The following is a 26,758-nucleotide window of genomic DNA, read 5'->3' on the forward strand; positions in this document are numbered from 1 at the left end:
TCTGGACTCTCTGAGTGACTGTGGCCTTAGTCTGTGACCTCTGGGGGGGGGCTTTGAGTTAGCCCCAGGAGTTTGCCTGATGGCAGCAAACAACTACGTTGTGCTTTTTTTCTGGAAAATGTCAAACAGTCTCCACACAAACACGCTGGAGGCGGAGCCTCACAGTCGGGCGCCTCCTGGAAACCCTACCACAGGGACGCGTGGACCTGCATCAGGCCAAAACAGCACAGAGGATCCTCTCTGTCTCTGAATAGAAATGCCTCACATGCCCCGCAGGAACTGCCCCAATCCTCGAAAAGATTGTCCTGCTTCTGATAGTCTTCAGGAGGAAGCTTTCCCTCGCCGCCTTGGACAAACGTGTTGTAAAGGTCGTCATGGGTAAATCCATCGGCTTACAAATGTTTTCACAGCAGGATCACCGGAATCCGTGGAAATTCATAAAAAGGTCACAAAATCTCAAATTAGGAAAGTAAAAATGCAAAGAGGTCACATGACCTGGCATCAGCATGGACGCCACTCTGCTGTCTGTGGGGTTTGTTTTGCCTCGTCACCGGGCAATTCCTTCATGGTCCCACCAGCAAAATGACGCCCCCTACAGGAGAAAGTCTACAGCAGGCATGGATGTAACCATGGCAACAGCAGAAGCAGCACTTGCAGAACAAAGTGGGATGTTGGCGTCAAATCTTCAGGAATGTGAGGACATCGTAGAACACGACTACAGGTTCTACTTCTACTGCAAGCTAGCACACACACACATGCACATACACACACACGCACACACATGCACACTGTCAGTGCACAGTACAAGATCCATAAGTTTCTTCTGACAGCCTCAGGCACCTGGGAGGAGCACCTGAAGGTCTACCTGGAGGCGTGCCTGACCTGTGGAGGCGTGCCTGACATGTGGAGGCGTGCCTGACCTGTGGAGGCGTGCCTGACATGTGGAGGCGTGCCTGACATGTGGAGGTGTGCCTGACATGTGGAGGCGTGCCTGACCTGTGGAGGCGTGCCTGACATGCGGAGGCATGCCTGACCTGTGGAGGCGTGCCTGACATGTGGAGGCGTGCCTGACCTGTGGAGGTGTGCCTGAACTGTGGAGGTGTGCCTGAACTGTGGAGGCGTGCCTGAACTGTGGAGGCGTAACTGACATGTGGAGGCGGGCCTGACCTGTGGATGCGTGCCTGAACTGTGGAGGCGTGCCTGACCTGTGGAGGCGTGCCTGAACTGTGGAGGCGTGCCTGACCTTTGGAGGCGTGCCTGAACTGTGGAGGCGTGCCTGACCTGTGGAGGCGTGCCTGACCTGTGGAGGCGTGCCTGAACTGTGGAGGCGTGCCTGACCTGTGGAGGCGTGCCTGAACTGTGGAGGCGTGCCTGACCTGTGGAGGCGTGCCTGACCTGTGGAGGCGTGCCTGAACTGTGGAGGCGTGCCTGACCTGTGGAGGCGTGCCTGAACTGTGGAGGCGTGCCTGACCTGTGGAGGCGTGCCTGACCTGTGGAGGCGTGCCTGAACTGTGGAGGCGTGCCTGACATGTGGAGGCGTGCCTGAACTGTGGAGGTGCTGTGGAGTGTCTGAGGAGTTGGGTGGGTCCTGGTCCAGGAGCGTGGGTCACATGGGTCAGCCCAACGACACCAGAAGGTGGTGCTTCAGCAACATGCAGAGAAGCTCAGCAGGTCAACAGAAACGGCTGTCAGGTGACGCGATGACCTCACAGGATCTGGGGCGGGGCTGTGTCAGTGAAATGGGGAGTGGTGTTTCCGTGATTTGACAGCGGCTTCACTGCCGCCGGGTCCTTCTGAAGTAAAGATGTAAGGTCAAGGTCAGGTGACCCACAGAACACACGAACAAAAGAGGTCCAGCCCAGGCACAAAATTTAAACCCCACCCACCCCTGAAAAGAACGTTTTGGCTTGGCAGTCCCGTACAAAGACTTTCTGTGGCAGCAGCACAGCGTCTGTGCCTCGGCACAGGATTGGACAACAGCAACCCGGCGCCACGGTCCAAATCTACAGGCAGAGAGGGGGCGGAGCTAAATTTCTGCTGTTCAGTCTTAAACCTGTTTAATTGAAGAGCAGGTGTCCCGCGTTAGCTCCACCCCCTCCCTCCAATTTTGGCCCCAGCTACTGATGGACCTCGTTGGCAATCAGACTGTCCTCCCCCGACTGGAAGTCCGCCTCGTTGATGCTGTTTCCTCCGTTCAGCATCTCCTCGTCCTGCGACGAGCCGCGGTCCTCCTCGCTGCTGCCCCCTCCCGCCTCGTCTGAGGTGGGGTCCTGAAGCACCTGTGCGATGTACATCTGCTGCTGCTGCGCCTGCTTCTGCTGGAAACAAAGAACACAGCCCAATCGGGTCAGAACCATCAGCAGGGCCCCACAGGACCGTTCTGGGTTTCTGCCGCTGCAGGTCTGCCGTTGGAGCTGCAGGCGGATGGACAGCAGCAGAAACGGGTGGCTGTGGGTCAAGGCAGACAAGTTACAAGCACCCCAACTGAAAGGTTGGTGGTTTGATTCCTGGGTACCTCAGTAACTAGTCAAAATAGATAGATAGATAGATAGATAGATAGATAGATAGATAGATAGATAGATAGATAGATAGATAGATAGATAGATAGATAGATAGATAGATAGATAGATAGATAGATAGATAGATAGATAGATAGATAGATAGATAGATAGATAGATAGATAGATAGATAGATAGATAGATAGATAGATAGATAGATATGCCTTTACTGTCACTGTCCACTTGGACACTGAATTGAAGCCAGTGCAAAGACTAACAAAGTATGAAAATGCAAACTGATATGTACAGCTTAAGATGCTGAACCTTTCTTTGGTTCTGGTGGACTGGTTGAGTGGCACGGCCACTCCCACATTGCGTGTGAATGGTTCTTTCTGGTAGATTGGAAGACGTGTCCAGGAGTTTTGGGAAGGCGTCTTAAGAGCAGACCATTCACCCCTTCTTCATTTTGGGACCTTTCATGCAGTTATCTGAGGGTTCCGGATGTGCCGACATTTTCATGCATCCTCGCCAGGAATGCTAGCGAGAATCTTTGCAATCTGAAACTGAGAGGTGCAAAAGTCCGCCGTTGATCCAAAGCCTGAGGGGGCCCCGATGCCCCCATTGGCTCCAGGAGGCCCGATGGAAGTGGCTCACCTGAGACTTGGCGACTGAGGAAGAGGAGGGCCGAGCAGGGCGTCCGTTTTCCACAGCCTCCGGGTCGGTCTCCTTGGTGTCGATCTGAGACGGAGCACGGAGTGAGACGCTGAGCGACACCAGACCGAAACCTTCGGACGAGCCTTACCTTGTAGTTGTGAGCGCTCAGGTACTTGAAATGTCCGAAGCAGACGTGTGACAGACACACCACTATCGTGACAATCAGCACCACCAGGGTGAACATGGAGGTTGGCGTCTCAAAACCTAAAGGACAACCAATGTAGGATCAATGAATGGCGACTCAGTCACATAAGTCCACCCCCTTTACTCCAACACGCTGTTTCTGCCTTCGGGTGAGCTCTGGCCCAGTGAGGAGACCCATCAGAGGATCTAAGGTCAGCATTTCTTTCATCTCCAGCTAAACTCAAATCTTGTACCGTTACCATAGTAACAGCATGTGAGGGGCGGAGCCATGACAGTGGAGAGTAGAGGATGGAGACGACCCTTTAATCTGAACCGCCTTAGGAAAAAAACCTTTACAATTACTGAAAATGGGGGCGTTGCCCAAAGACGTGACAGAGTCCTTCTTCAGGAACTCGACTACAGCTGACCTGAGTCAAATTTTTCTGACTTTTTGGCTGAAATGATGCCACTCTACGATCGTGTTCTTATTGTTGGGGATTTTAATATTCATGTGTGTTGCCCTGAAAAGCCTTTGGTGAAGGACTTTTTAGAGATCATTGACTCTTTTAACCTTGTTCAGTGGGTGTCTGGAACCACTCATGAACAAGGACACGTACTGGATCTCGTCCTCTCCCATGGACTACCTGTTTTTAATATTGAGATCTGTGACTTAGCTGTTTTAGACCACATGCCTGTAGTGTTTGAAGCTGGACTTTCACGCACTGCTGTTAAATCTACCGCCCCTCCTCAGCGTCGCAGGATTTTTAACTCTTCCACTGCTGGTCGGTTTTCCTCTGCTTTTAACCAGCTCGTTGTCCCTCCCTCTGCTGCTGATGTTCTTGAGCTGAGTTCCTGGTTCAGTTCCTCCTGCACCAGCATCCTGGATTCTGTGGCTCCTCTAAAGACACTAAAGCCCCGTCCTAAACCTGAGCCCTGGTTCAATGAGAGAACCCGGGCAGCTCGGAGGGCCTGTAGGAAAGCTGAACGCAGGTGGAGGAGGGACAAACTGCAAATCTCACTACAAATCTTGAAGAATTGTTGGCATTTTTACCAGGGCACTGTAAAACTTGCTAAACAAGAGTACTTGGCTAATATTATTGTTCTTAATCAGCATAACCCACGGGTGCTTTTTAAAATGATAGACTCTGTTCTTAATCCTCCACAGGCGGTGTCCTTAGAAGCTTCCACTGACCTGTGCAATATGTTTTTACAGTTTTTTAACAATAAGGTATCAAATATAAGGGCTGGCATTACTCTACCTTCCTCCGACCCATCGACCTGTGTTCTCTGCCCAGCTGTATTTAGAGAATTTGAGCCAGCGTCTCTTCAATTTTTAAATGAATTAGTCAGTCAAAGCAAACCATCAGGTTCTCCCCTAGACTCCATACCTCCTAAGTTTTTCAAGGAGGTCTTCCCCAGCATTGCACAGACGGTCCTCTCTATTATCAACAGCAGTCTTGCTGCTGGTGTCGTCCCCTCCACCTTTAAACATGCAATGGTTCAGCCGATACTTAAAAAACCCAGCCTGGACAGTGCTGTACTGGCCAATTTTAGACCCATCTCCAAGATGCCCTATATCTCTAAACTCTTGGAGAAAGTGGTCTACTCACAGCTGGAGGATTTCTTAAACCAACATAAAATTCCTGAAGTCTTCCAGTCTGGGTTTAGACCCCTTCACAGTACGGAGTCAGCACTGCTAAGAGTCAGCAACGACATTCTCTTGGCCAATGATGCTGGAGATTATGTTGTTCTAGTTCTGCTGGACCTAACTGCAGCATTCGACACCGTAGACCATAGCACTTTAATTTCTAGGCTCCAGAACCTGGTGGGGATTCAAGGTACTGCACTGGACTGGTTCAAATCCTACCTGGCGGAAAGAACCATGTGTGTCAGTTTAGGTGGTTATGAATCCACCACAGCTCGGGTTCCCTATGGGGTCCCACAAGGGTCGGTTTTGGGACCTCTTCTGTTTTCTTTATATCTGTTACCTTTAGGGTCCATTCTAAGAAAACACTGCATTTCCTTTCATTTATACGCTGACGACAGTCAGATCTATCTGCCGCTAAAAAAGGATAATCTCTCTGTGACGCGGCTCCTGTCATGTCTCCATGACATTAAGGACTGGTTGGCCCTAAGTTTCTTGAGTTTGAATGAAAAGAAAACAGAAGTTGTAATTTTTGGACCGAATGATTTTAGTGGACCGTCCCCGATTGATCTGGGCTCTCTGACTGGTTTCTTAAAATCAACTGTTTCTAACTTGGGTGTTAAATTGGACAGTAATTTTAGGATGGACCAACAGATAAGCTCTGTAGTGAAGTTAAGCTTTTTAAGCCTTCGCCAACTTGCTAAGGTAAAACCTTTTTTAACACCTGCACACTTTGAAACAGTAATCCATGCTTTCATCACGTCCCGGCTGGATTACTGCAACTCTCTTTATCTTGGACTCAGCCAGTCGTCTCTCTTGCGTCTCCAACGTGTTCAAAATGCAGCTGCTCGTCTTATGGTTGGAGCACGCAAAAGAGACCACATCACGCCGATCCTAGCATCGCTTCACTGGCTGCCTGTGCATTTTAGAATTCATTTTAAGATTCTTCTGCTTGTTTTTAAATCTTTACACGGTCTTGCCCCGCTGTACCTCTCTGAGCTTCTCACTCCCTATTCGCCGGCACGGTGCCTCAGATCAGCTGATCAGATGCTTCTAGAGGTACCGAGGTCCAGACGGAAGCTCAGAGGGGACAGAGCTTTTGCTGTAGCCGCTCCAAAGCTGTGGAATACTTTGCCGCTGGCCATTAGAGAAGCCCCTTCACTGTCCATTTTTAAAACCCGTTTAAAAACCCATTTTTATGCTCTGGCTTTTAACCCAATATGAGACCACTGTTTTTCTAACTGTTTACTGTTTTCTATAGTTTTATCTCCCTCTGTGTTTTCCCCCCCGTAACATGTTTTAATGTTTTTTACTGTTGTGTTCAGCACTTTGTCTCAACTACTGTTGTATGAAAGTGCTATATAAATAAAGTTGAGTTGAGTTGAGTTGAGTTGAGTCCCAAACTGTGACGTGAAGAAGCAGCATGTGTCCAGCACGGCGTGGGCTCACCTGTGCGCACAGTGGAGAAGAAGAGCAGCCAGAAGAGGCAGAGGATGGGCGCAGCAACCACCTGGGTGACGGCGCCAGAGTGGATCTTCTTGTCCAGTTTGGAGGGCAGGTATGCGTAGTACATGTTGTACCTGTCCACCAGGTGTTTGAGCAGCATGTACATCAGACCTGGAGGGGAGTTAGAGGAATCAGAACTGCTGAACCGGTACTGGACCTAGTATGTTAACGAGCGGAGGGGGGACCAACCAAAAGGGACAATGATGGGGCAGGTGATGCTGTAGGCCATCACCACCGTGAAGACATTCATCATCCAGGCATAGGCGGCGCCAAACTGGAACTCATAGGCCTGATGCTGTGGAGACGAGGATTAGGGTCAAAACGGGACACTTCAGAAATGACCAGCTGACATCTGAAGTCCTGCCCTCACCCTCTTGACGTTCCGGCGATCAGCGGCGGAGCGAGCCAGGCACAGCCGGATCATGTACATCAGCAGACCAGGTATCCTCAGCAGGTCCATGGCATTTCCAATGAAGGCTGAGGCGATGACGTAGTTCACAAAGAACGCTCCGTTATCCGGAAGGAAGACACACCTGAAGGGAGAGCAGACTGTGACCGGCTGAACCACCAATGGGGTCTACGGATGTAAGAGCAATCACACTCACTCAAATCTGACTTTAGCGTCCGCCAGGAACTTCTTATCGAACAGCCAGCGGAAGAAAACGTCCAGACTGGAAGACGACACAAACCAGTGAGAAGTGGAAGAGGATCCAAGGTGTGCAGAGCTCCAGAAGACCAGCCGAGATCTTTTCTTACCTGCTGAGTCCGAGTGACGGCAGCAGCAGAACCATGAAGATCAGGAAGGTGTAACACTTGTGCATGGTTGTTCGGTTTTCTCCAGACCTGCAAACCCAGATGCACCTTCACATTAGGACCTCTGACACTGGACTGGGTCTGGACTGTCAAAGACTACAACCTGTACTGGACCATGGCCCTAAAGAACACCTGCATGACAGCAGAGAAAGAGGAGGAGGAAGCAGCAGTACCTGGTCCAGTGGGCCTCAAAGAAGGCAGAGTAGTAGACAATAGTGGGCAGCAGGGCAGAGAAGGCCCAGAGCAGCAGAGTAGGGAAGAACTGAGTGACGATGGGGTTCTGCCAAACAGACAAACCGGGTCAGAGGAGCAAAGCCGAAGAGGAGCGCCTGAGAGGACGCGGCGGCGGCTCACATTAAGATACTCCACGGGCTTAGTGACGTTGAACTTGTCCATGGTGGAGATGATGATGGCAGGCGTGGTGAGGAAGAAGAGTAGGATGAAGAGGATGCAGTTGATGATGAAGCAGCGGATCCACCATGAAATGCCGCCTAGCGACAGGTGCTCCCTGAGGAGGAAGCACAACACCAAATGACCTCTGAGTATCAGGCAAAGGGGTGTGGGTGTGGGCGGGGCCTGGGCACATACCAGCGGACGTTCTGAGGGTCGGGCGCGTACAGAACACTCCAGTTATGGACGTGGAGGACTTCACTGAACTGAGAAGAACGGGGCTCCTGACGACAGCGGCAGCCCTGAACCTGGCAGGCGTTAAAGTCCTTCAGGATTCTGCAGGGAGGGGCGGGTGGGGGGTAGGGTGGAGTCAGAGACTGAGGAAGGAAGTAGAAGGTGTTGTGCATGTATGACGTGTATGTGCATGAGGCAGACAGGATTTTCTCAGATCGTCCATTTTGACCGATTGATCGGTTTCCTTCATTGATTTATGGCCCCTCTTCCAAAGGAAAGCTCTACAGCAGCGGCCCCCAACCTCTAAACGCCACGGACTGCTATGACATCTTTAAGAAGTGGCGGTTTAACCCTGTCCAGGTGACAGAGGTGGACCAGAGCACAGGTTATTCAAAAAAATGAACAGAGATGCCATGTTTTATTTTGAAAATCAAGCTAATTCAGCCAAGTTATTGCATCTTCCTGTGAGGTGAGGCACTAGTGAGTACCTCAGTTACTGCATCAGTTACTACTGTAGAAAGTACTTCAGGTACTACTTTACTTACTACTTCAGTTAGTGAATCAGTTACTACTGTAGAAAGTACTTCAGGTACTACTTTACTTACTACTTCAGTTAGTGAATCAGTTACTACTGTAGAAAGTACTTCAGGTACTACTTTACTTACTACTTCAGTTACTGCATCAGTTACTACTGTAGAAAGTACTTCAGGTATTACTTTACGTACTACTTCAGTTACTGCATCAGTTACTACTGTAGAAAGTACTTCAGGTACTACTTTACTTACTACTTCAGTTACTGCATCAGTTACTACTGTAGAAAGTACTTCAGGTATTACTTTACGTACTACTTCAGTTACTGCATCAGTTACTACTGTAGAAAGTACTTCAGGTACTACTTTACTTACTACTTCAGTTACTGCATCAGTTACTACTGTAGAAAGTACTTCAGGTAATACTTTACTTACTACTTCAGTTACTGAATCAGTTATTACTGTAGAAAGTACTTCAGGTATTACTTTACGTACTACTTCAGTTACTGCATCAGTTACTACTGTAGAAAGTACTTCAGGTACTACTTTACTTACTACTTCAGTTACTGCATCAGTTACTACTGTAGAAAGTACTTCAGGTATTACTTTACTTACTACTTCAGTTACTGCATCAGGTACTACTGTAGAAAGTACTTCAGGTATTACTTTACTTACTACTTCAGTTACTGCATCAGTTACTACTGTAGAAAGTACTTCAGGTATTACTTTACTTACTACTTCAATTACTGCATCAGTTACTACTGTGTACTTCAGTTACTACTTTACTTACTACTTCAGTTACTGCATCAGTTACTACTGTAGAAAGTACTTCAGGTATTACTTTACTTACTACTTCAGTTACTGCATCAGGTACTACTGTAGAAAGTACTTCAGGTATTACTTTACTTACTACTTCAGTTACTGCATCAGTTACTACTGTAGAAAGTACTTCAGGTATTACTTTACTTACTACTTCAATTACTGCATCAGTTACTACTGTGTACTTCAGTTACTACTTTACTTACTACTTCAGTTACTGCATCAGTTACTACTGTAGAAAGTACTTCAGGTATTACTTTACTTACTACTTCAGTTACTGCATCAGGTACTACTGTAGAAAGTACTTCAGGTATTACTTTACTTACTACTTCAGTTACTGCATCAGTTACTACTGTAGAAAGTACTTCAGGTATTACTTTACTTACTACTTCAATTACTGCATCAGTTACTACTCCAGTTACTACTAATTCAATTCAATTCAATTTTATTTGTAGCCCAAATTCACACCAACTGTCGTCTCGATGGGCTTCGTATCGGTAATTGAAAAAGTAAAACATGAACTCCAAAGGATCATGAATACATAGAATTCAATAGGAAAATACTAAATAGAACTAACAAACTGACTAAACTAAACTGACATCTCTGCCCTTAGACCCCCCTTTCTCTGTGAGGAAAAAACCCTAAAAAAAACGGATTTCGGGAAAAACTGCAGTTACTACTTTACTTACTACTTCAGTTACTACTGCAGTTACTACTTTACTGACTACTTCAGTTACTACTGCAGTTACTACTTTACTGACTACTTCAGTTACTACTTTACTTACTACTGCAGTTACTACTTTACTGACTACTTCAGTTACTACTGCAGTTACTACTTTACTTACTACTGCAGTTACTACTTTACTGACTACTTCAGTTACTACTTTACTTACTATTACAAATACTACTGTTAGTACTTCAGTTACTACTAAAGCAGGAACCAAGGTAGTAACTGCAGTAACGTTTTGGGTAAAGTATTGAGTACTGAAGTGGTCCTGACGCCGTCCAGCGTGGATAGCGACCGTCTGGGGGCGGGGCTTACATGGCTGTCATGGCCTCGTTCTGGAAGGTGACGAAGGCCATGCCCAGAGGTTTGGTGTGGACCTTCTCCTTCTCCTTCCTGTACTCCTCCTTCAGCTTCGCCTCCATCTTGGTATAGTAACTGACCGCCTCCTCCTGCCGTGGAAGGTACAATCATGAACACAGACAAAGTGGGCGGGGCCTGTGACCCAGGTTAAACCAGCTGACCTCCTCGCAGCCGGCAATGGCGCAGCAGCAAAGGTGTCCGCAGGGTTTGGGGTTGATCATGGTGGGGACATGCTCCTTGGCCATCAGGTCGGTGAAGAACTTCTTGCTGCGCTCCGTCTTCTTCCTGCCAGCGCCGTTCAGAGGAAACCAGCAGGTGAGTGTCGGACGCCCTGACTCGGGTTCTGAGCCGCTTACAGGTGAAAACATAACTCTCCTACACTTCCCAGCATGCACCCTGCCTGACCTCTCAGCATTCAGAGCCATCAGTTTGGCCACGTTGTAGCAGATCCGAGCCTCTAAGACCACGCAGTTCTCGTAGGCCTGCCTGCAGGGGGACAGAGCAGCGGTAAAGACACGACGCGCTGGGAGAGCGTCCGCCACGCCATCTGTGGACCTACTCAAAGTGCTGCTTGATCTGACTCTCCTCCGCGTACTTAGAGATGCCGTTAATGAACAAAGTGCGTTTCACCTGCAAGACAAAACACTGGGATTAAAGCAGCAGCTTTCACTGGGTTCAAGTTACTGACAGATTTTCAACCGAAGCAAATGAAACTGATCTGACGCCTGTTTCAGAGACTTTAGAAAACAGTTTTTAGCTCTGTTCCTTCAAACGTCTGGTTCTTCTGTGGAGAACCTCGGTTCTCCTGCAGACATTCGTGTTCTTGACGTTTGGGTTTAGCTGGGTGCCATATGTCCAGCTGGTTGAGGAAACGTGGTGACCAGCGGTCCTACCAGGTCGTCCTCCTTGTAGTGCATCTTGGACGTGTGTCTCCTCATGCTGTAGACCGTCAGCAGCAGGTACATGAACGCAAACGTGGTGTGGAGCCACAGCAGGTTGGTCCTGGAAAACATCAGACGTCACTGTTTTCAGCTGAGCGCTTTCATGGCCACAAACCAAACGCGTCCAATCCCGTCGTTTGGTTTTGATGTGGAGAATCAGACCTCTTCCTACAGGAAGTCTAACCGTTTCTGAGCAGCGATCATTTATCGGATGCGTTTGCGGCACTTAAAGTTCGATAAAACAGCAACATGTGCCGCTGTTCCCCCTGTCTCACCCACAGATGGAACGTTCTGGAAGAAGAGGAGGCTGACGGGCCAGGCCGACGTAAAGACTGCGGTCTAAATCTACACAGAACGTAGTCCTGGACCCCGCGTACGTCGACCTCATGTGAGGAACCCGGATTCACTTCAGCGGACAGAACCGAAAATGGGGGAACGCGGAATGAACGCAAAACCGACCTTCTGTAAGAGTTTTCATCTGACAAGCCTGGGTGTGTGTTTGTGAGTCAACATTTCCTGTCGTTTGCTAGCATCACTAAATCCCATTTCCTTCTTTTTCTAGACGGACATCACTTCCTTTCTGCTCCTAGATTTTTCACTAAGCTAACTGATCCCATCCACGGACTCGTTTAGCTTAGCTTTGCTAACATTTTCTTTGCATCTAAAGTCGTCATGCTAACGGAGTCGTTATGCTAACATATGCAAACAGTTTCGCCCACTCTTGCGTTTTTTTTCCTGCAGGAACAGGTGCCAGTTCACTTACCCAGATTTCAGGTTGGCTATGGTGGTGCGTCCAAAGCTGTAGGCGTTGTTTTCTGGAAGAAACGAGACGAACGCTGTCAGCGGACAAACAGGACCATCTGTGAGCTCCGACTGAGTGTTGAAACCCAAACCAGGAAGACCTCATCAGTGGATGAAGCACCAGATCCTTGGACTCCTGATAACCTCTGATAGACTTTTTGTTGTAGAGATGTCTGCATGATACCCTACTATCTATGTTCAGACTGTCAGCAGCTGCTGGTCAGTGACACTGTTGGCTTCACAGTCTACAAAGAGCCACCAGACAGGGTCCACCTAACACCACCATCTACCATCGGACGCCAACCACAGGTCTATAGGGCGCAGAGCATCTAGCGCTCTGTTCCATCGTTACCTTCCTTGGACGGAGGTCCAGGAGCTCCTTGGCTCAGGGGAGCATCTTTACTGATAATCCTGACTAAGAACCAACCAGACACAAAGCAAGAGCAGCGTGAGCAGAGTCCACAGGGCGCAGGACTGGGCCACGACTCCGCTCTTACCCAGCAGATCTCCAGAGAAGTTGATGGGCAGGACGATGCCGACAGAGAGGACGCCAACCACCACCAGCAGGCCGATGATGTGGCGCTGGAAGGACAGGTAGTGCACCGCGTCTTCGCCACACTTCTCCCTGATCTCCTCGTCCCTGCAGGAGGACCACAGATCAGGTGTCAGAGGATGGCGGATTCAGGTGTCGTGGTTTCCAACTGGTTCATACTCACTTTATTCTAAAAATGGCCGTGAGCCACGAGCAGAAACCCTGAAAGACAAAGACTTCATGAGGAACCTTTCTGTCTGCCAGAAGATCAAACTAAACTAAATGAAATCCCTAAATCTGTGAAACATTTGTGAGCCGCAGACACAGCTGCACTTGGGAACCATTTGGTGGATTTAACCCCCCAATCCAACCCAATCAAGCAGGGAGGCATTGGTCCCATTTTTAAAGTCTTTGATATGACTCAACCTGGATTTGAACCCACGACCTTCCAGTCACAGGGTGGACCAACTGAAACCCTAACGGCCTTTCTGCAGCACCACACTGCCGTGTGGATGTGTGATGATGTTTGAGATGCTTCTCTACAGCTTTGGTGGAGCGGTGGATCAGGAGGTCCTGTGGAGGTTTTTCCTGGTTCCTTACGTTGTCCCGTTGTTCAAAGTCCACAGAGCTGGACACAGAGGTGAGCCGTTCGTAGCGGTCCGGCGTCTCTGAGTGCATCGCGGATGCAACGCTGAGGACACAAACAGGATGTCGTTAGCATGCTCTGACCTTTGACCCAAAGCTCAGCACTTCCTGTGGGCCGAAGGAAGGACACAAAGCAGATCCCTCTGGTCCCCTGTGGCGGCACAGACATGATCACCCGTCCTAAAGTGGGTCACCGGGTGGGGCTCACGAGTTCTCAGACCCGTTGGCTGAGACCCCTTGTGGTGTCACAGCCAGCTCTGACAGGTCACGGCGTCTGGTGATGGGTGGGCGGAGTCTGCCTCCGTCTGAATGACAGGGACGCTCCATCCTGCGGCCTTTCATGCAGCAGTGAGATGCAGCTTCTCCACAGAGAACACACAAACGCTCGGCTTTGCTTCAGTTTACTTTGACTTTCTCCTCAAAGGAAACTGAAGGCGGCGCCGTCGGTTTGCTCTACTTGCTAGCTAGCGCTCTGGCTAACACGCCACAGGGCTCACCACACGGGCCGCGGCAAACGTGGCGTTACCTTTTCACCGGCTCATAGTTATCCCGATCACGTCTGCGGCTGTGATCGCATGGAGAGAAGAGCGTTAGGAAGCGTTAAGGCCACATTCAGCACGGGTTAGCATGACACGCACAACAGCCCTTAGTGCCCACAGAGCAGAACCCGGGAACACAGAACCCTCAGAACCAAACGTCTGCTTTAAAACACGCGTGTCAGGAGGAAGAACGAAGGAAACGCTGCAGGGATTCCTCCTCCCCGCCTGCAGGGGGCAGTGCAGCTCACACATGAACGTGGCAGTTAGCTCTGAGAGGAGAAGCAGCAGCGAGGAGGCGACTGAAGGAGGAAGAGGAGGGTGTTAGCACACACAGCGAGTAACGTACTATTCCTGCTCCTCCAGGTCGCTGAAACGCTTCTTCAGTCTTTAGGGAGAGAAACAGAAGAACGGAGCAGTTCAAGAAGATGAAGAAGAAGAAGAAGTTACTGACACGCCCCTCCCCCACCCCCTCCTTCATTTATCCAGAACCAGAACCTCCTCTGCCTCCTCTCCTGAACTCCTCCTCAGGAACAACTGTCTTTCCACTCTTCCTCCTCTTCTTCCTCACTGATCTCTGCTATTTCCTGCTCCTCATCCCTTCTTCAAAGTTCTCCTTCCGTCCTGTAGAACCTGTGACCCCATTTCCATCTCTGTCCTTCATCTCTCTACTTCTCTAGCCTTCCTCCTCTTCCTCCACCAACAGTGGCCCACTTTCTGGAGGTCGACAGCATTGGTCGTTGTTAACCCGGGCCAGGACCGGGCCAGGACGGAACCGTTCTCTTTAAGTACCTGTCTGCATCTGTAACCAGCGCCAGTCGTCCATAATCCCACGCCACCTTCCTCAGGATGGAGAAGACGAAGAGGAGCACCTGAAGAAGAGCAGGTTTTTTCCCGCAGTCAGTGAACGTTTCCCAGGTTCTGCTCCCCACAGACCTGTAGGTTGACGGTTAGACGCTCAGACTGAGACTCACTAGGAAGCACATGAAGTCCAGCGCCAGCACGGTGGGCACGCCCCCAAACGGCAGCCCCTGCAGCACCGTGCTGCGGATCCGGGCCGAGTAGCAGTACTCCTTGGACTCGCTGTCGGCCGAGCAGTTTTCCTGGCCGCTGCAGGCCTGGCTGCTCCCTAGAATCGCCATGGTAACCACAACCGCTGGGAGCATGCTCACTGATGCATCCTGGGAGAACACCTGGAGGAGACAAAACACATGAACCTTTGGGGAGGGGTTGGAAGGGGCTCCATTCAGAGGGGGCCCCCCATGACCTGGGAGGGGTCTTTCATCCACCCCCTCCACCCCTCAGGGGGGGGCTCTTAATCCACCCCCTCCCTCTAAGCTGTTGTGTTGATCCGATGTTGGAACGGGGCAGACGTCCAAACGATAGTCTCTGATCTGAAGATGAACGGAGGGAGGCTACATTTCCCAGCATGCATCACTGCCCCTCTGCTTCTATGGAAACAAGGCAACAATCCTGACCCCGCTTCTGTGACAGGAAGTGACATGTTCCAGCCCCCACGGCCCCACCCTGAAGGGGCTCCTGCTACACTGTGATGGTAGAACATCGGGGGGGGGAGGCTGTTCGACTTATCTGCCGCCCCCCCCCCCCCCCCCCATCAGAGGCAACAGACTGGCCATAGGATCATCTGGATCTGTCAGATAACCTTTTGTGGGGGAGGGGCGCTGAGGCGACTCAGACTCTGATCTTCTGCAGAACCTAAAGCTCCACTTTTCTGCCCAGTGGAAGAGCGGTCGACCTTTGACCACAGGTTCAATCCCCACAGCTGGCAAAGTGTCCTTAGGCAAGACACTAAACCTCACATCGCCCCTGGTGGCAGAGTTAGGATGTTACAGGGCAGCAGTGTAACTGTGTGTGTGTAACTGTGTGTGTGTGTAACTGTGTTTGTGTAACTGTGTGTGTGTAACTGTGTGTGTGTGTGTGTAACTGTGTGTGTGTAACTGTGTGTGTGTAACTGTGTGTGTGTAACTGTGTTTGTGTAACTGTGTGTGTGTGTTTGTAACTGTGTGTGTGTAACTGTGTGTGTGTGTAACTGTGTGTGTGTAACTGTGTGTAACTGTGTGTGTGTAGCTGTGTTTGTGTAACTGTGTGTGTGTGTAACTGTGTGTGTGTAACTGTGTGTGTGTGTGTGTGTGTGTAACTGTGTGTGTGTAACTGTGCGTGTGTGTAACTGTGTGTGTGTGTAACTGTGTGTGTGTGACTGTGTGTGTGTAACTGTGTGTGTGTAACTGTGTGTGTGTAACTGTGTGAGTGTGTGTAACTGTGTGTGTGTAACTGTGTGTGTGTAACTGTGTTTGTGTAACTGTGTGTGTGTAACTGTGTGTGTGTGTGTAACTGTGTGTGTGTAACTGTGTGTGTGTAACTGTGTGTGTTTAAAACTGTGTGTGTGTGTGTGTGTGTGGTTGTGTAACAGTGTGTTTTTGTGTGTGGTTGTGTAACTGTGTGTGTGTGTGGTTTTGTAACTGTGTGTGTGTGCTTGTGTGTGGTTGTGTAACTGTGTGTGTGTGGTTGTGTAATTGTGTGTGTGTGTGTGTAACTGTGTGTGTGTGTGGTTGTGTAATTGTGTGTTTGTGTGTGGTTGTGTAACTGTGTTTGTGTGTGGTTGTGTAACTGTGTGTGTTTATGTGTGTTTGTGTAATTGTGTGTGTGTGTGGTTGTGTAACTGTGTGTGTGTAACTGTGTGTGTGTGTGTTTAACTGTGTGTGTTTAACTGTGTGTGTGTAACTGTGTGTGTGTAACTGTGTGTGTGTGTGTAACTGTGTGTGTGTGTAACTGTGTGTGTGTGTAACTGTGTGTGTGTGTGTGTGTGTGTGTAACTGTGTGTGTGTGTGTGTAACTCTGTGTGTGTGTGTTTAACTGTTCGTGTGTAACTGTGTGTGTGTGTGTGTGTGGTTGTGTAACTGTGTGTGTATAACTGTGTGTGGCTGTGTGACGGTGTGTGTGTGTGTGTGTGTAAAACTGTGTGTGTGTGTGGTTGTGTAACAGTGTGTTTTTGTGTGTGGTTGTGTAACTGTGTGTGTGTGTGGTTTTGTAACTGTGTGTGTGTGCTTGTGTGTGCTTGTGTAACTGTGTGTGTGTGGTTGTGTAATTGTGTATGTGTGTGTGTAACTGTGTGTGTGTGGTTGTGTAATTGTGTTTGTGTGTGGTTGTGTAACTGTGTGTGTTTTTGTGTGGTTGTGTAATTGTGTGTGTGTGTGGTTGTGTAACTGTGTGTGTGTGTAACTGTATGTGTGTGTGTGGTTGTGTAACTGTGTGTGTTTGTGTGTGTTTGTGTGTAACTGTGTGTGTGTGTGGTTGTGTAACTGTGTGTGTTTGTGTGTGGTTGTGTAACTGTGTGTGTGTAACTGTGTGTGTGTGTAACTGTGTGTGTGTAACTGTGTGTAACTGTGTGTGTGTAGCTGTGTTTGTGTAACTGTGTGTGTGTGTAACTGTGTGTGTGTAACTGTGTGTGTGTGTGTGTGTGTGTAACTGTGTGTGTGTAACTGTGCGTGTGTGTAACTGTGTGTGTGTGTAACTGTGTGTGTGTGACTGTGTGTGTGTAACTGTGTGTGTGTAACTGTGTGTGTGTAACTGTGTGAGTGTGTGTAACTGTGTGTGTGTAACTGTGTGTGTGTAACTGTGTTTGTGTAACTGTGTGTGTGTAACTGTGTGTGTGTGTGTAACTGTGTGTGTGTAACTGTGTGTGTGTAACTGTGTGTGTTTAAAACTGTGTGTGTGTGTGTGTGTGTGTGGTTGTGTAACAGTGTGTTTTTGTGTGTGGTTGTGTAACTGTGTGTGTGTGTGGTTTTGTAACTGTGTGTGTGTGCTTGTGTGTGGTTGTGTAACTGTGTGTGTGTGGTTGTGTAATTGTGTGTGTGTGTGTGTAACTGTGTGTGTGTGTGGTTGTGTAATTGTGTGTTTGTGTGTGGTTGTGTAACTGTGTTTGTGTGTGGTTGTGTAACTGTGTGTGTTTATGTGTGTTTGTGTAATTGTGTGTGTGTGTGGTTGTGTAACTGTGTGTGTGTAACTGTGTGTGTGTGTGTTTAACTGTGTGTGTTTAACTGTGTGTGTGTAACTGTGTGTGTGTAACTGTGTGTGTGTGTGTAACTGTGTGTGTGTGTAACTGTGTGTGTGTGTAACTGTGTGTGTGTGTGTGTGTGTGTGTAACTGTGTGTGTGTGTGTGTAACTCTGTGTGTGTGTGTTTAACTGTTCGTGTGTAACTGTGTGTGTGTGTGTGTGTGGTTGTGTAACTGTGTGTGTATAACTGTGTGTGGCTGTGTGACGGTGTGTGTGTGTGTGTGTGTAAAACTGTGTGTGTGTGTGGTTGTGTAACAGTGTGTTTTTGTGTGTGGTTGTGTAACTGTGTGTGTGTGTGGTTTTGTAACTGTGTGTGTGTGCTTGTGTGTGCTTGTGTAACTGTGTGTGTGTGGTTGTGTAATTGTGTATGTGTGTGTGTAACTGTGTGTGTGTGGTTGTGTAATTGTGTTTGTGTGTGGTTGTGTAACTGTGTGTGTTTTTGTGTGGTTGTGTAATTGTGTGTGTGTGTGGTTGTGTAACTGTGTGTGTGTGTAACTGTATGTGTGTGTGTGGTTGTGTAACTGTGTGTGTTTGTGTGTGTTTGTGTGTAACTGTGTGTGTGTGTGGTTGTGTAACTGTGTGTGTTTGTGTGTGGTTGTGTAACTGTGTGTGTGTGTGTGGTTGTGTAATTGTGTGTGTGTGTGGTTGTGTAATTGTGTGTGTGTGTGTGTGTGGTTGTGTAACTGTGTGTGTGTGTAACTGTGTGTGTGTGTTGGTGTGTAATTGTGTGTGTGTGGTTGTGTAACTGTGTGTGTTTGTGTGTGGTTGTGTAACTGTGTGTGTGTGTGTGTGGTTGTGTAACTGTGTGTGTGTGGTTGTGTAAATGTGTGTGGTTGTGTAATTGTGTGTGTGTGTGTGTGGTTGTGTAAATGTGTGTGTGTGTGTGGTTGTGTAATTGTGTGTTTGTGTGTGGTTGTGTAACTGTGTTTGTGTGTGGTTGTGTAACTGTGTGTGTTTGTGTGTGGTTGTGTAATTGTGTGTGTGTGTGTGGTTGTGTAACTGTGTGTGTGTGTAACTGTATGTGTGTGTGTGTGATTGTGTAACTGTGTGTGTGTGTGGTTGTGTAACTGTGTGTGTTTGTGTGTGGTTGTGTAACTGTGTGTGTGTGTGTGGTTGTGTAACTGTGTGTGTGTGTGGTTGTGTAACTGTGTGTGTGTGTGTGGTTGTGTAATTGTGTGTGTGTGTGTGGTTGTGTAACTGTGTGTGTTTGTGTGTGGTTGTGTAACTGTGTGTGTGTGTGTGGTTGTGTAAATGTGTGTGTGTGTGTGGTTGTGTAACTGTGTGTGTTTGTGTGTGGTTGTGTAACTGTGTGTGTGTGTGGTTGTGTAATTGTGTGTGTGTGTGTGTGGTTGTGTAATTGTGTGTGTGTGTGTGTGGTTGTGTAACTGTGTGTGTGTGTGTGTAACTGTGTGTGTGTGGTTGTGTAACTGTGTGTGTGTGTGTGTAACTGTGTGTGTGTGTGTGTAACTCTGTGTGTGTGTGTTTAACTGTTCGTGTGTAACTGTGTGTGTGTGTGTGTGTGGTTGTGTAACTGTGTGTGTATAACTGTGTGTGGCTGTGTGACGGTGTGTGTGTGTGTGTGTGTGTGTGTGTGTAAAACTGTGTGTGTGTGTGGTTGTGTAACAGTGTGTTTTTGTGTGTGGTTGTGTAACTGTGTGTGTGTGTGGTTTTGTAACTGTGTGTGTGTGCTTGTGTGTGCTTGTGTAACTGTGTGTGTGTGGTTGTGTAATTGTGTGTGTGTGTGTGTGTGTAACTGTGTGTGTGTGTGGTTGTGTAATTGTGTGTTTGTGTGTGGTTGTGTAACTGTGTGTGTTTGTGTGTGGTTGTGTAATTGTGTGTGTGTGTGTGGTTGTGTAACTGTGTGTGTGTGTAACTGTATGTGTGTGTGTGGTTTTGTAACTGTGTGTGTTTGTGTGTGTTTGTGTGTAACTGTGTGTGTGTGTGGTTGTGTAACTGTGTGTGTTTGTGTGTGGTAGTGTAACTGTGTGTGTGTGTGTGTGGTTGTGTAACTGTGTGTGTGTGTGTGGTTGTGTAATTGTGTGTGTGTGTGTGGTTGTGTAATTGTGTGTGTGTGTGTGTGGTTGTGTAACTGTGTGTGTGTGTAAGTGTGTGTGTGTGTTGGTGTGTAACTGTGTGTGTGTGGTTGTGTAAATGTGTGTGTGTGTGTGGTTGTGTAATTGTGTGTGTGTTTGTGTGTGGTTGTGTAACTGTGTGTGTGTGTGTGGTTGTGTAAATGTGTGTGTGTGTGTGGTTGTGTAATTGTGTGTGTGTGTGTGTGTGGTTGTGTAAATGTGTGTGTGTGTGGTTGTGTAACTGTGTGTGTGTGGTTGTGTAACTGTGTGTGGTTGTGTAAATGTGTGTGTGTGTGTGGTTGTGTAATTGTGTGTGTGTGTGTGGTTGTAGTCTTGTGGACCATGACGACGGTAGAAAAACTTCTGAAGATCCTGAAATGTTGAAGCCAAACTTTCTGGTTCTGGTCGGATTCATTTGTTTTTGTAATTGTGGGTTTGGAACCACCAACTCCGTGTTGCAGTTACTTTCGTGACCACAGGGTCACATGACCCACCCACAAGCCAATGGAGGCAAGGATGGAGCCAACAATCCTCCAAGCAGACCTGGTGGTTCCCTGCAGTCTGGATTCAGGTCCAGACCAGGTGGACAGACTGTTGCAGCGTAGAAGACGGTCAGCAGCTGGTTGGATTTCTTTTTTTTTTTATATTTTATTTTGGTTTTCAAATAGACAAAACCAACAGTTCAGGTGCTCTTTAGACCATAACAAAACCGAATGAAAAAACACCAGTAAATAAAGAATCTATTCAATATACATTTACAGGCCGTCCAAATAGGACATAAAGACGAGGACAAACGCAGAGCTAAATCCTTTGACCTTTCTGAAAGGGATTCAGAAATGGTGTCCAGAGTTTATCATGAACATTAACTGAAGCGGTGCTGAATTTCTCCATGGATGTCAGATAACATGTCAGCTGTAAAATAGGCAGAAGCCGTAGTTTTCCGCTCTTTCTGCAGTCATCAACCTGAGTTCTAGTGGCTGCTGCACTACAGTCAGTAGTTCTGGTACAGATGCAGCCAATAATGGCGAGCTCTGCAACCATATGCTTTGGAATATCAGTCAATATTCTCTTCCAACAGCCACCAATTCAATTCAATTCAATTCAGTTTTATTTGTATAGCCCAAAATCACAACAACAGTCGTCTCGATGGGCTTCGAAGTAAAACATGAACTCAAAAGGATCATGAATACAAAGAGTTCAATAGAAAAATACTAAAATGAACTAACAAACTGACTAAGCTATACTGGCATCCCTGCCCTTAGACCCCCCCTCTCTGTAAGGAAAAACTCCCCAAAAAAACGGATTCCGGAAAAAACGAAGAAACCTCAGGGGTGTCCACATGAAGGAGGGATCCTCCCCCAGGACGGACAGGCGATTTACCAGAACTCATAGAGAAGAATTAACTTATCTAAATCTACAACTACATGTATAAAGTCCAGCAGACGAGCTTCATCCAGATGGAGTTGGGGGGACAGTCAGGGGCGCGAGTCGAGCCGGAGACAGGAACCACAGCCAGGTGTAGGAGCAGGAGCAGAGACGAGGTAAACGGTCAAAAAATCCAACCAAATAAACCAATGAGGGACAAGACCAGAAAGCATGAGCCAATGAGCCTTCAGATGTTTGACATTTATCACAAATGGGAGTCGTTGAAGGATCTATTATGTGCAATCGTACTTTGGAGCAGAGGAGCCGATGATGATCTTAAATCGTATCGGTTGGTGTTTGCTGTTGACAGAGCGAGAGGGAATCTTGGAGAAACCCTTCCCCACATGGATTCTGATATTTCTATGCAGAACTCATGTCTCCAAGCATCTTTCATGTATGTCCATTTCATCACATAAATATCTATTCTAGAAACCAAATGAGCTTTGATGATCATGTTCAGCTGGAAGATCTTCAATAGTTTAACTTTGACTGTAATGTCTCATTTGTAAGAACCTATAAAAGTGTGAATTGGTAGAGTTAAAGTTTTGTTGAAGTTGATTAAATCAGTGTTTTTCAACCAGTGTGCCGCAGCACACTAGTGTGCCGCGGGAGATGGTCCAGTGCGCCGTGGAAAATTGCCCTCATTAACTGATCTAAAAACATTAACCATCTCCAGGAAATCAGCTCTTTGTTCATCCAAACAGGTCCTGATAAAACACTGAGTAGTTAGGAATATAAACGATCATAAAATACTTTTTTCGTTGTGTTTATTTGATTCTATTAAAGGCATTTTGATAAGAATGACGGTAACGCGAAATAGCTGCAGCTATAAGTGTGTAAGGAAAAGTCCCGCAGCTTTTACTGTCTCCACGACTCCACCAATCATTCTTGAAGGCTTAATCACATGTCATCAGTCTGACCAATCAGAAGTGGTTAAAGTCTTCACTTCCTTGTTCCAATTTAGCTCATAACTCACTCAGTTCCAACAAAAACACCAGCTAAAGCTCGTCTTTAGCGGTGTAGCTTTCCACAGAATCCGGTATCAGACCGTGGAACAAGTGAACAAAACCATGAAGCTCAGAGACGCCAGTCTTTCTGCCGTTTTCTCGCAGTTTTCACACTACATCTCCCATGATGCATTGGCTTAAAGGGACAGCGTTTTGAAAACACAACGAACATACAGTTTGTATGTAACTTAACTTTTATTACATCTTTTAGAAAAACATCTGCAACTTCCTGCTTTTTCTGCCACAATTATCACAAAAATGCACGTCAGATTGCCGGGGGGGGGGGGGGGGGGGGCTGTAGATCAAAACAGACTATGAGTTTCTGCTTTTTTTTTTTTTTTTGGGGATGCTGGTGTGCCGCGGGATTTTTGTCAAGGCTAAAGTGTGCCGTGGCTCAATAAAGGTTGAAAAACACTGGATTAAATGACACAAATTAGTTATCTAATTACCCCCCCCCATTCCGTTCCTGACCCGATTGATCATCAGGTTGGACTCCTTAACTTTTTCCAGAGTGGGGGTGACTTCAGGTCCTGTCAGTTGGTGGACCCCAGGAACCTGGGGGGGTAGTGAGTCTAGGGGGGGCTCCTCAAGTCCACTGTCATCTTCACAGTTTTGAGTACCAGGAACCAACAGAACAGGTACCAGGATGTATGTCTACCCCCGGTTCTGGTCCAAACCCAGAACATGTACAGAACTGCAGAGATGAATGTTTGTGTCTGAGTTTGGAGCCACTGACATGAAAACTCCCCCTCACAGCTGGTCTGCAGACCAACGATCTGCAGGGGGGGGCTCTGTCGCCACACCCATGACATCACAGCCTATAGGGGGATTTGGTGATATTTGTATGGATTCAAAAATGCAGACGGAGCCTCTTAGAGCAGGACGGTACCGAACAGAACCTCTGCCGCTAACATGAAAACACGGGTTGTGGTTCTTTGGAGCTCAGATCAGAACCAGTGAAGGAGACAAAATGCTGTCGGCAAAGCGGGCCAAAGTTCTGCAGTTCTGGTTCTGATGGATCCGAGTGATGTGTCCAACGCTTTGGAAAAAGACCGTCGCCGTGGCGATGAGCGGTGAAATCTGTTCGGTTACTTCCACGTGTGAGAAAGCAGACGGTCATAGAAATAAAGCATCTGAGCCGCATTAAAGCTCTTCATCCCGTCATCCTCATCATCATCACTTTAATGATTCTGGAAAGAATTTGTGTTTTTTGTATTTTTTCTTTATTTTTGAAGCTCCGCTCAGACTCCTGAACCGCCTAAAAGTTCTGGAGAATCTACATGAATGTTGGAATAAACACTAGACTTTATTTCCTCAGTCATTGTGTTTAAATCAGACAATGATGACTGTTCCCTTCCTATATTTAAGTTACCAAAATAAAAGCCCCATGAGTTTGGGTGACAGCCGCGTCTACATGAGACGGTTGCAGAGCTTCACACTGTGGTCATTACATCACATCCATGTAGCATTTATTACAGTGGAAGACGGATTCAGATTCAGGAAGACTTTTTCTAACTCATACTCTTAGAAAAAAGAAATAAAATGTGTTCTGGTACAACAGCTGATGCGTATCGTATGGCCAGACTCTTCCCAGGCCACACCCCTACATCACAGCGGCGCCAAACCTTCGCTTATTGCAATGTTAAAGAAACGTGTGGGATGCCCTCAGCTCTTCTCAGACTCATGTAGCTATTTGGGACAAACCAAAGTTGAAGATCACCACAACGTTGACCTTCCATCAACACCCAGGGCGCCATTTTGTGCCGCACTCTGACATCATGAACATTTGAATGTTTCAAGAAAACAAGGAACTGTGGTACAGCGGCTCTCTGGAGGCAAACATTCTCACGGTTCCTGATTGGTTCTCCTTTTTTTATTGGCTGCATGGAGGCGGAGCTTCTCTGAGGGAAGAACCAACCTCTGAGCCGACCTTCATCGTCCTCGAGCCCAGAACTCTGGTACTGGTGGGGGGCGGTCTCAATGGTGAAGCTCAGACCCTCCCCTTCCAGGAGGACTCTGAGATGTTTCAGGGTGTCCTGTGTCTGGGAGGGGGGGGGGTCATTCTATAAACCGTTTAGGGGCCTCCAGGGGCCCCCAAACAGAAGAATCTCCCTGCAGACTCACACACCCTCAGGGGTCCTTCCCCCCTCCAACCACCCTCAGGGGTCCTTCCCCCCTCCAACCACCCTCAGGGGTCCTTCCCCCCTCCAACCACCCACAGGGGTCCTTCCCCCCTCTCCACACACTCAGGGGTCCTTCCCCCCTCCACACACCCTCGGGGGTCATTCCCACCTCCAACCACCCTCAGGGGCCCTTCCCCCCTCCAACCACCCTCAGGGGTCCTTCCCCCCTCCACACACCCTCAGGGGTCCTTCCCCCCTCCAACCACCCTCAGGGGTCTTTCCCCCCTCCACACACCCTCAGGGGTCATTCCCACCTCCAACCACCCTCAGGGGTCCTTCCCCCCTCCACACACCCTCGGGGGTCATTCCCACCTCCAACCACCCTCAGGGGTCCTTCACCCCTCCACACACCCTCAGGGGTCCTTCCCCCCTCCAACCACCCTCAGCGGTCCTTCCCCCTCCACACACCCTGTCTGGAGTTGAACCACCTTTCAGAGGTTCTATCAGCTGATCCGGTTCTGCTCTCTCACTGGATCCATGTGATCAGACCAGATCATTATGGATCAAAGATGGAGGAGAAACGGCTGTAAAGGTTCTGGACACCCCCCCCCCCCCCCCCCCGTGTTTACAAAGTTCATACAGCAACGGAACCATCAGCATCAGGAGACAGACCCCCCCCCGCTGGTGTGACGGGGAGAAGGTTCTGGACGGATGCCGAGACCTGAACCCTCCAGAGCATCATGGAGCTCCGAGAGGCTTCCATCCGTCCATCACGCATCCATCACCCCACTGACACGGAAGCGGCGCGTGCCGCCTTCAGCGCGGGCCCCCTTCCCACAGCAGCCCCCCACAAAGCCCGGCCGGCGCGCCGCAGAGAGACCCAGGCGGTGGATCGGTCCCTACGGACGCAAAACGGGAGGTCACAGACATGCGGATCGCGCCGCGCGGCCTCTGCGCACCGCTTACATAACCCAAGCACGCGCGCGCGCGCGCGCGCCTCAACGCTCCCTGTAAAAGGCAGCCGAATGGATGCTGTCTGACTCTGAGCGGCACGAGCAACGGGAGCGGCCTGCGGGCGCATCCGCGGCGCACACGACGCCGCGCACGGTCCCGCAAATCCCGCGATTAACGTTCCACTCAGAACCGAGCCGGTACCTGCAGTAGAACCGCCATCTGTCCTCAGCTCTGGACGAACCGCAGATCACAACGGAGCCGTTAAGTCTGACAAATCCCCCGCCAGCCGCCGCCGCAGAAAAGCTCGAAGCCACCGGAAACACCTACCTCCGCCGCCGCGCGTGCGTCCGCCGGCCACAGAGTTCTCGCGGGCCGCTGTTCCTGCGCCGGGTGTCGGTGTTAAAATGGAGGAGGTCTCTCCGGGAATAGAAAAAGAGCAGAGCCGGTGCAGCGGGGGGAGGAGGAGGGGGATGGTACTTGCGCACAGCGGCCGATAGGGGGCAGCAACGCTCCCATCCGCCACCGCGGTGCTTTTATTGTGAAGGAACCGGACACACACCGGAGAGGAGGAGAAGAACGGAGGACCTCCGTCAGGAACCGGTGATCCCGGTCTCCTTACGGCTGTTGTGACGTTTTTGAGTTCATGAAATGATTGTTGATTCTGTCTGCAGTGAAAAAAAGCTTTGATGAAGATGGAAGAAAAGGAGGAAGCACATCCATCCATCCATCCATCCATTCATCCATCCATCCATCATCCATCCACCCATCCATCCATCCATTGATGCATCCATTTATCCATCCTTCCATCCATCCATCATCCATCCACCCATTCATCCATCCATTGATGCATCCATTCATCCATCCTTCCATCCATCATCCATCCATCCATCCATTCATCCATCCACCCATTCATCCATCCATTGACGCATCCATTCATCCATCCCCCCATTCATCCATCATCCATCCATCATCCATCCACCCATCCATCCATCCATTGATGCATCCATTCATCCATCCTTCCATCCATCCATCATCCATCCACCCATTCATCCATCCATCATCCACCCATCATCCATCCATCCATCATCCATCCATCATCCATCCATCCATCATCCATCCATACATCCATCATCCACCCATCATCCATCCATCCATCATCCATCCATCCATCCATCATCCATCCATCCATCATTCATCCATCCATCCATCATCCATCCATCCATCATCCATTCATCCATCATCCATCCATCCATCATTCATCCATACATCCATCCATCATCCATCCATC

General features: G+C 48.7%; 1 protein-coding gene across 6 annotated transcripts; it reads right to left on the minus strand.

Annotated features, from left to right (window-relative positions):
- Positions 1 to 250: 250 nt before the first annotated feature.
- On the minus strand, positions 251 to 26,178 carry LOC101164779 (CSC1-like protein 2). Of its 6 annotated transcripts, none has more exons than XR_002872989.1 (25): positions 25,798 to 26,177; positions 14,789 to 15,007; positions 14,607 to 14,686; positions 14,164 to 14,202; positions 13,234 to 13,324; positions 12,818 to 12,855; positions 12,599 to 12,741; positions 12,064 to 12,115; positions 11,253 to 11,361; positions 10,919 to 10,989; positions 10,765 to 10,845; positions 10,521 to 10,644; positions 10,315 to 10,448; positions 7,888 to 8,025; positions 7,654 to 7,807; positions 7,473 to 7,579; positions 7,243 to 7,329; positions 7,092 to 7,157; positions 6,857 to 7,019; positions 6,676 to 6,781; positions 6,430 to 6,597; positions 3,301 to 3,416; positions 3,153 to 3,236; positions 1,529 to 2,318; positions 251 to 1,433 (listed from the first exon to the last, which is right to left on the minus strand). XR_002872989.1 is itself a non-coding variant. In XM_023953626.1 (24 exons), the coding sequence occupies exons 2-24, from the start codon at positions 14,978 to 14,980 to the stop codon at positions 2,118 to 2,120; spliced, it is 2,541 nt and encodes an 846-aa protein (XP_023809394.1). In that variant the 5' UTR covers positions 14,981 to 15,007; positions 25,798 to 26,178; the 3' UTR covers positions 251 to 2,117. The 6 variants fall into 6 exon arrangements, 4 of the variants coding, with proteins under 4 accessions (XP_023809394.1, XP_023809390.1, XP_023809399.1 ...); XR_002872988.1 differs by having other exon boundaries at positions 251 to 920; positions 1,035 to 2,318; XM_023953626.1 differs by having other exon boundaries at positions 251 to 2,315; positions 25,798 to 26,178.
- Positions 26,179 to 26,758: the final 580 nt, after the last annotated feature.

The sequence above is a fragment of the Oryzias latipes genome, chromosome 1, assembly GCF_002234675.1.
Source record: "Oryzias latipes chromosome 1, ASM223467v1".
Taxonomy (NCBI): Eukaryota; Metazoa; Chordata; class Actinopteri; order Beloniformes; family Adrianichthyidae; genus Oryzias; species Oryzias latipes.

Coding starts and splice junctions, on each gene's coding strand:
- LOC101164779 (XM_023953622.1), bottom strand. CDS start 14,980: ATGCTCCCAGCGGTTGTGGTTACCATGGCGATTCTAGGGAGCAGCCAG. Junction 7,580..7,653: donor AGCCCGTGGAGTATCTTAAT/GTGAGCCGCCGC, acceptor TCTGTTTGGCAG/AACCCCATCGTCACTCAGTT. Junction 7,330..7,472: donor TTTGAGGCCCACTGGACCAG/GTACTGCTGCTT, acceptor CTGGGTTTGCAG/GTCTGGAGAAAACCGAACAA.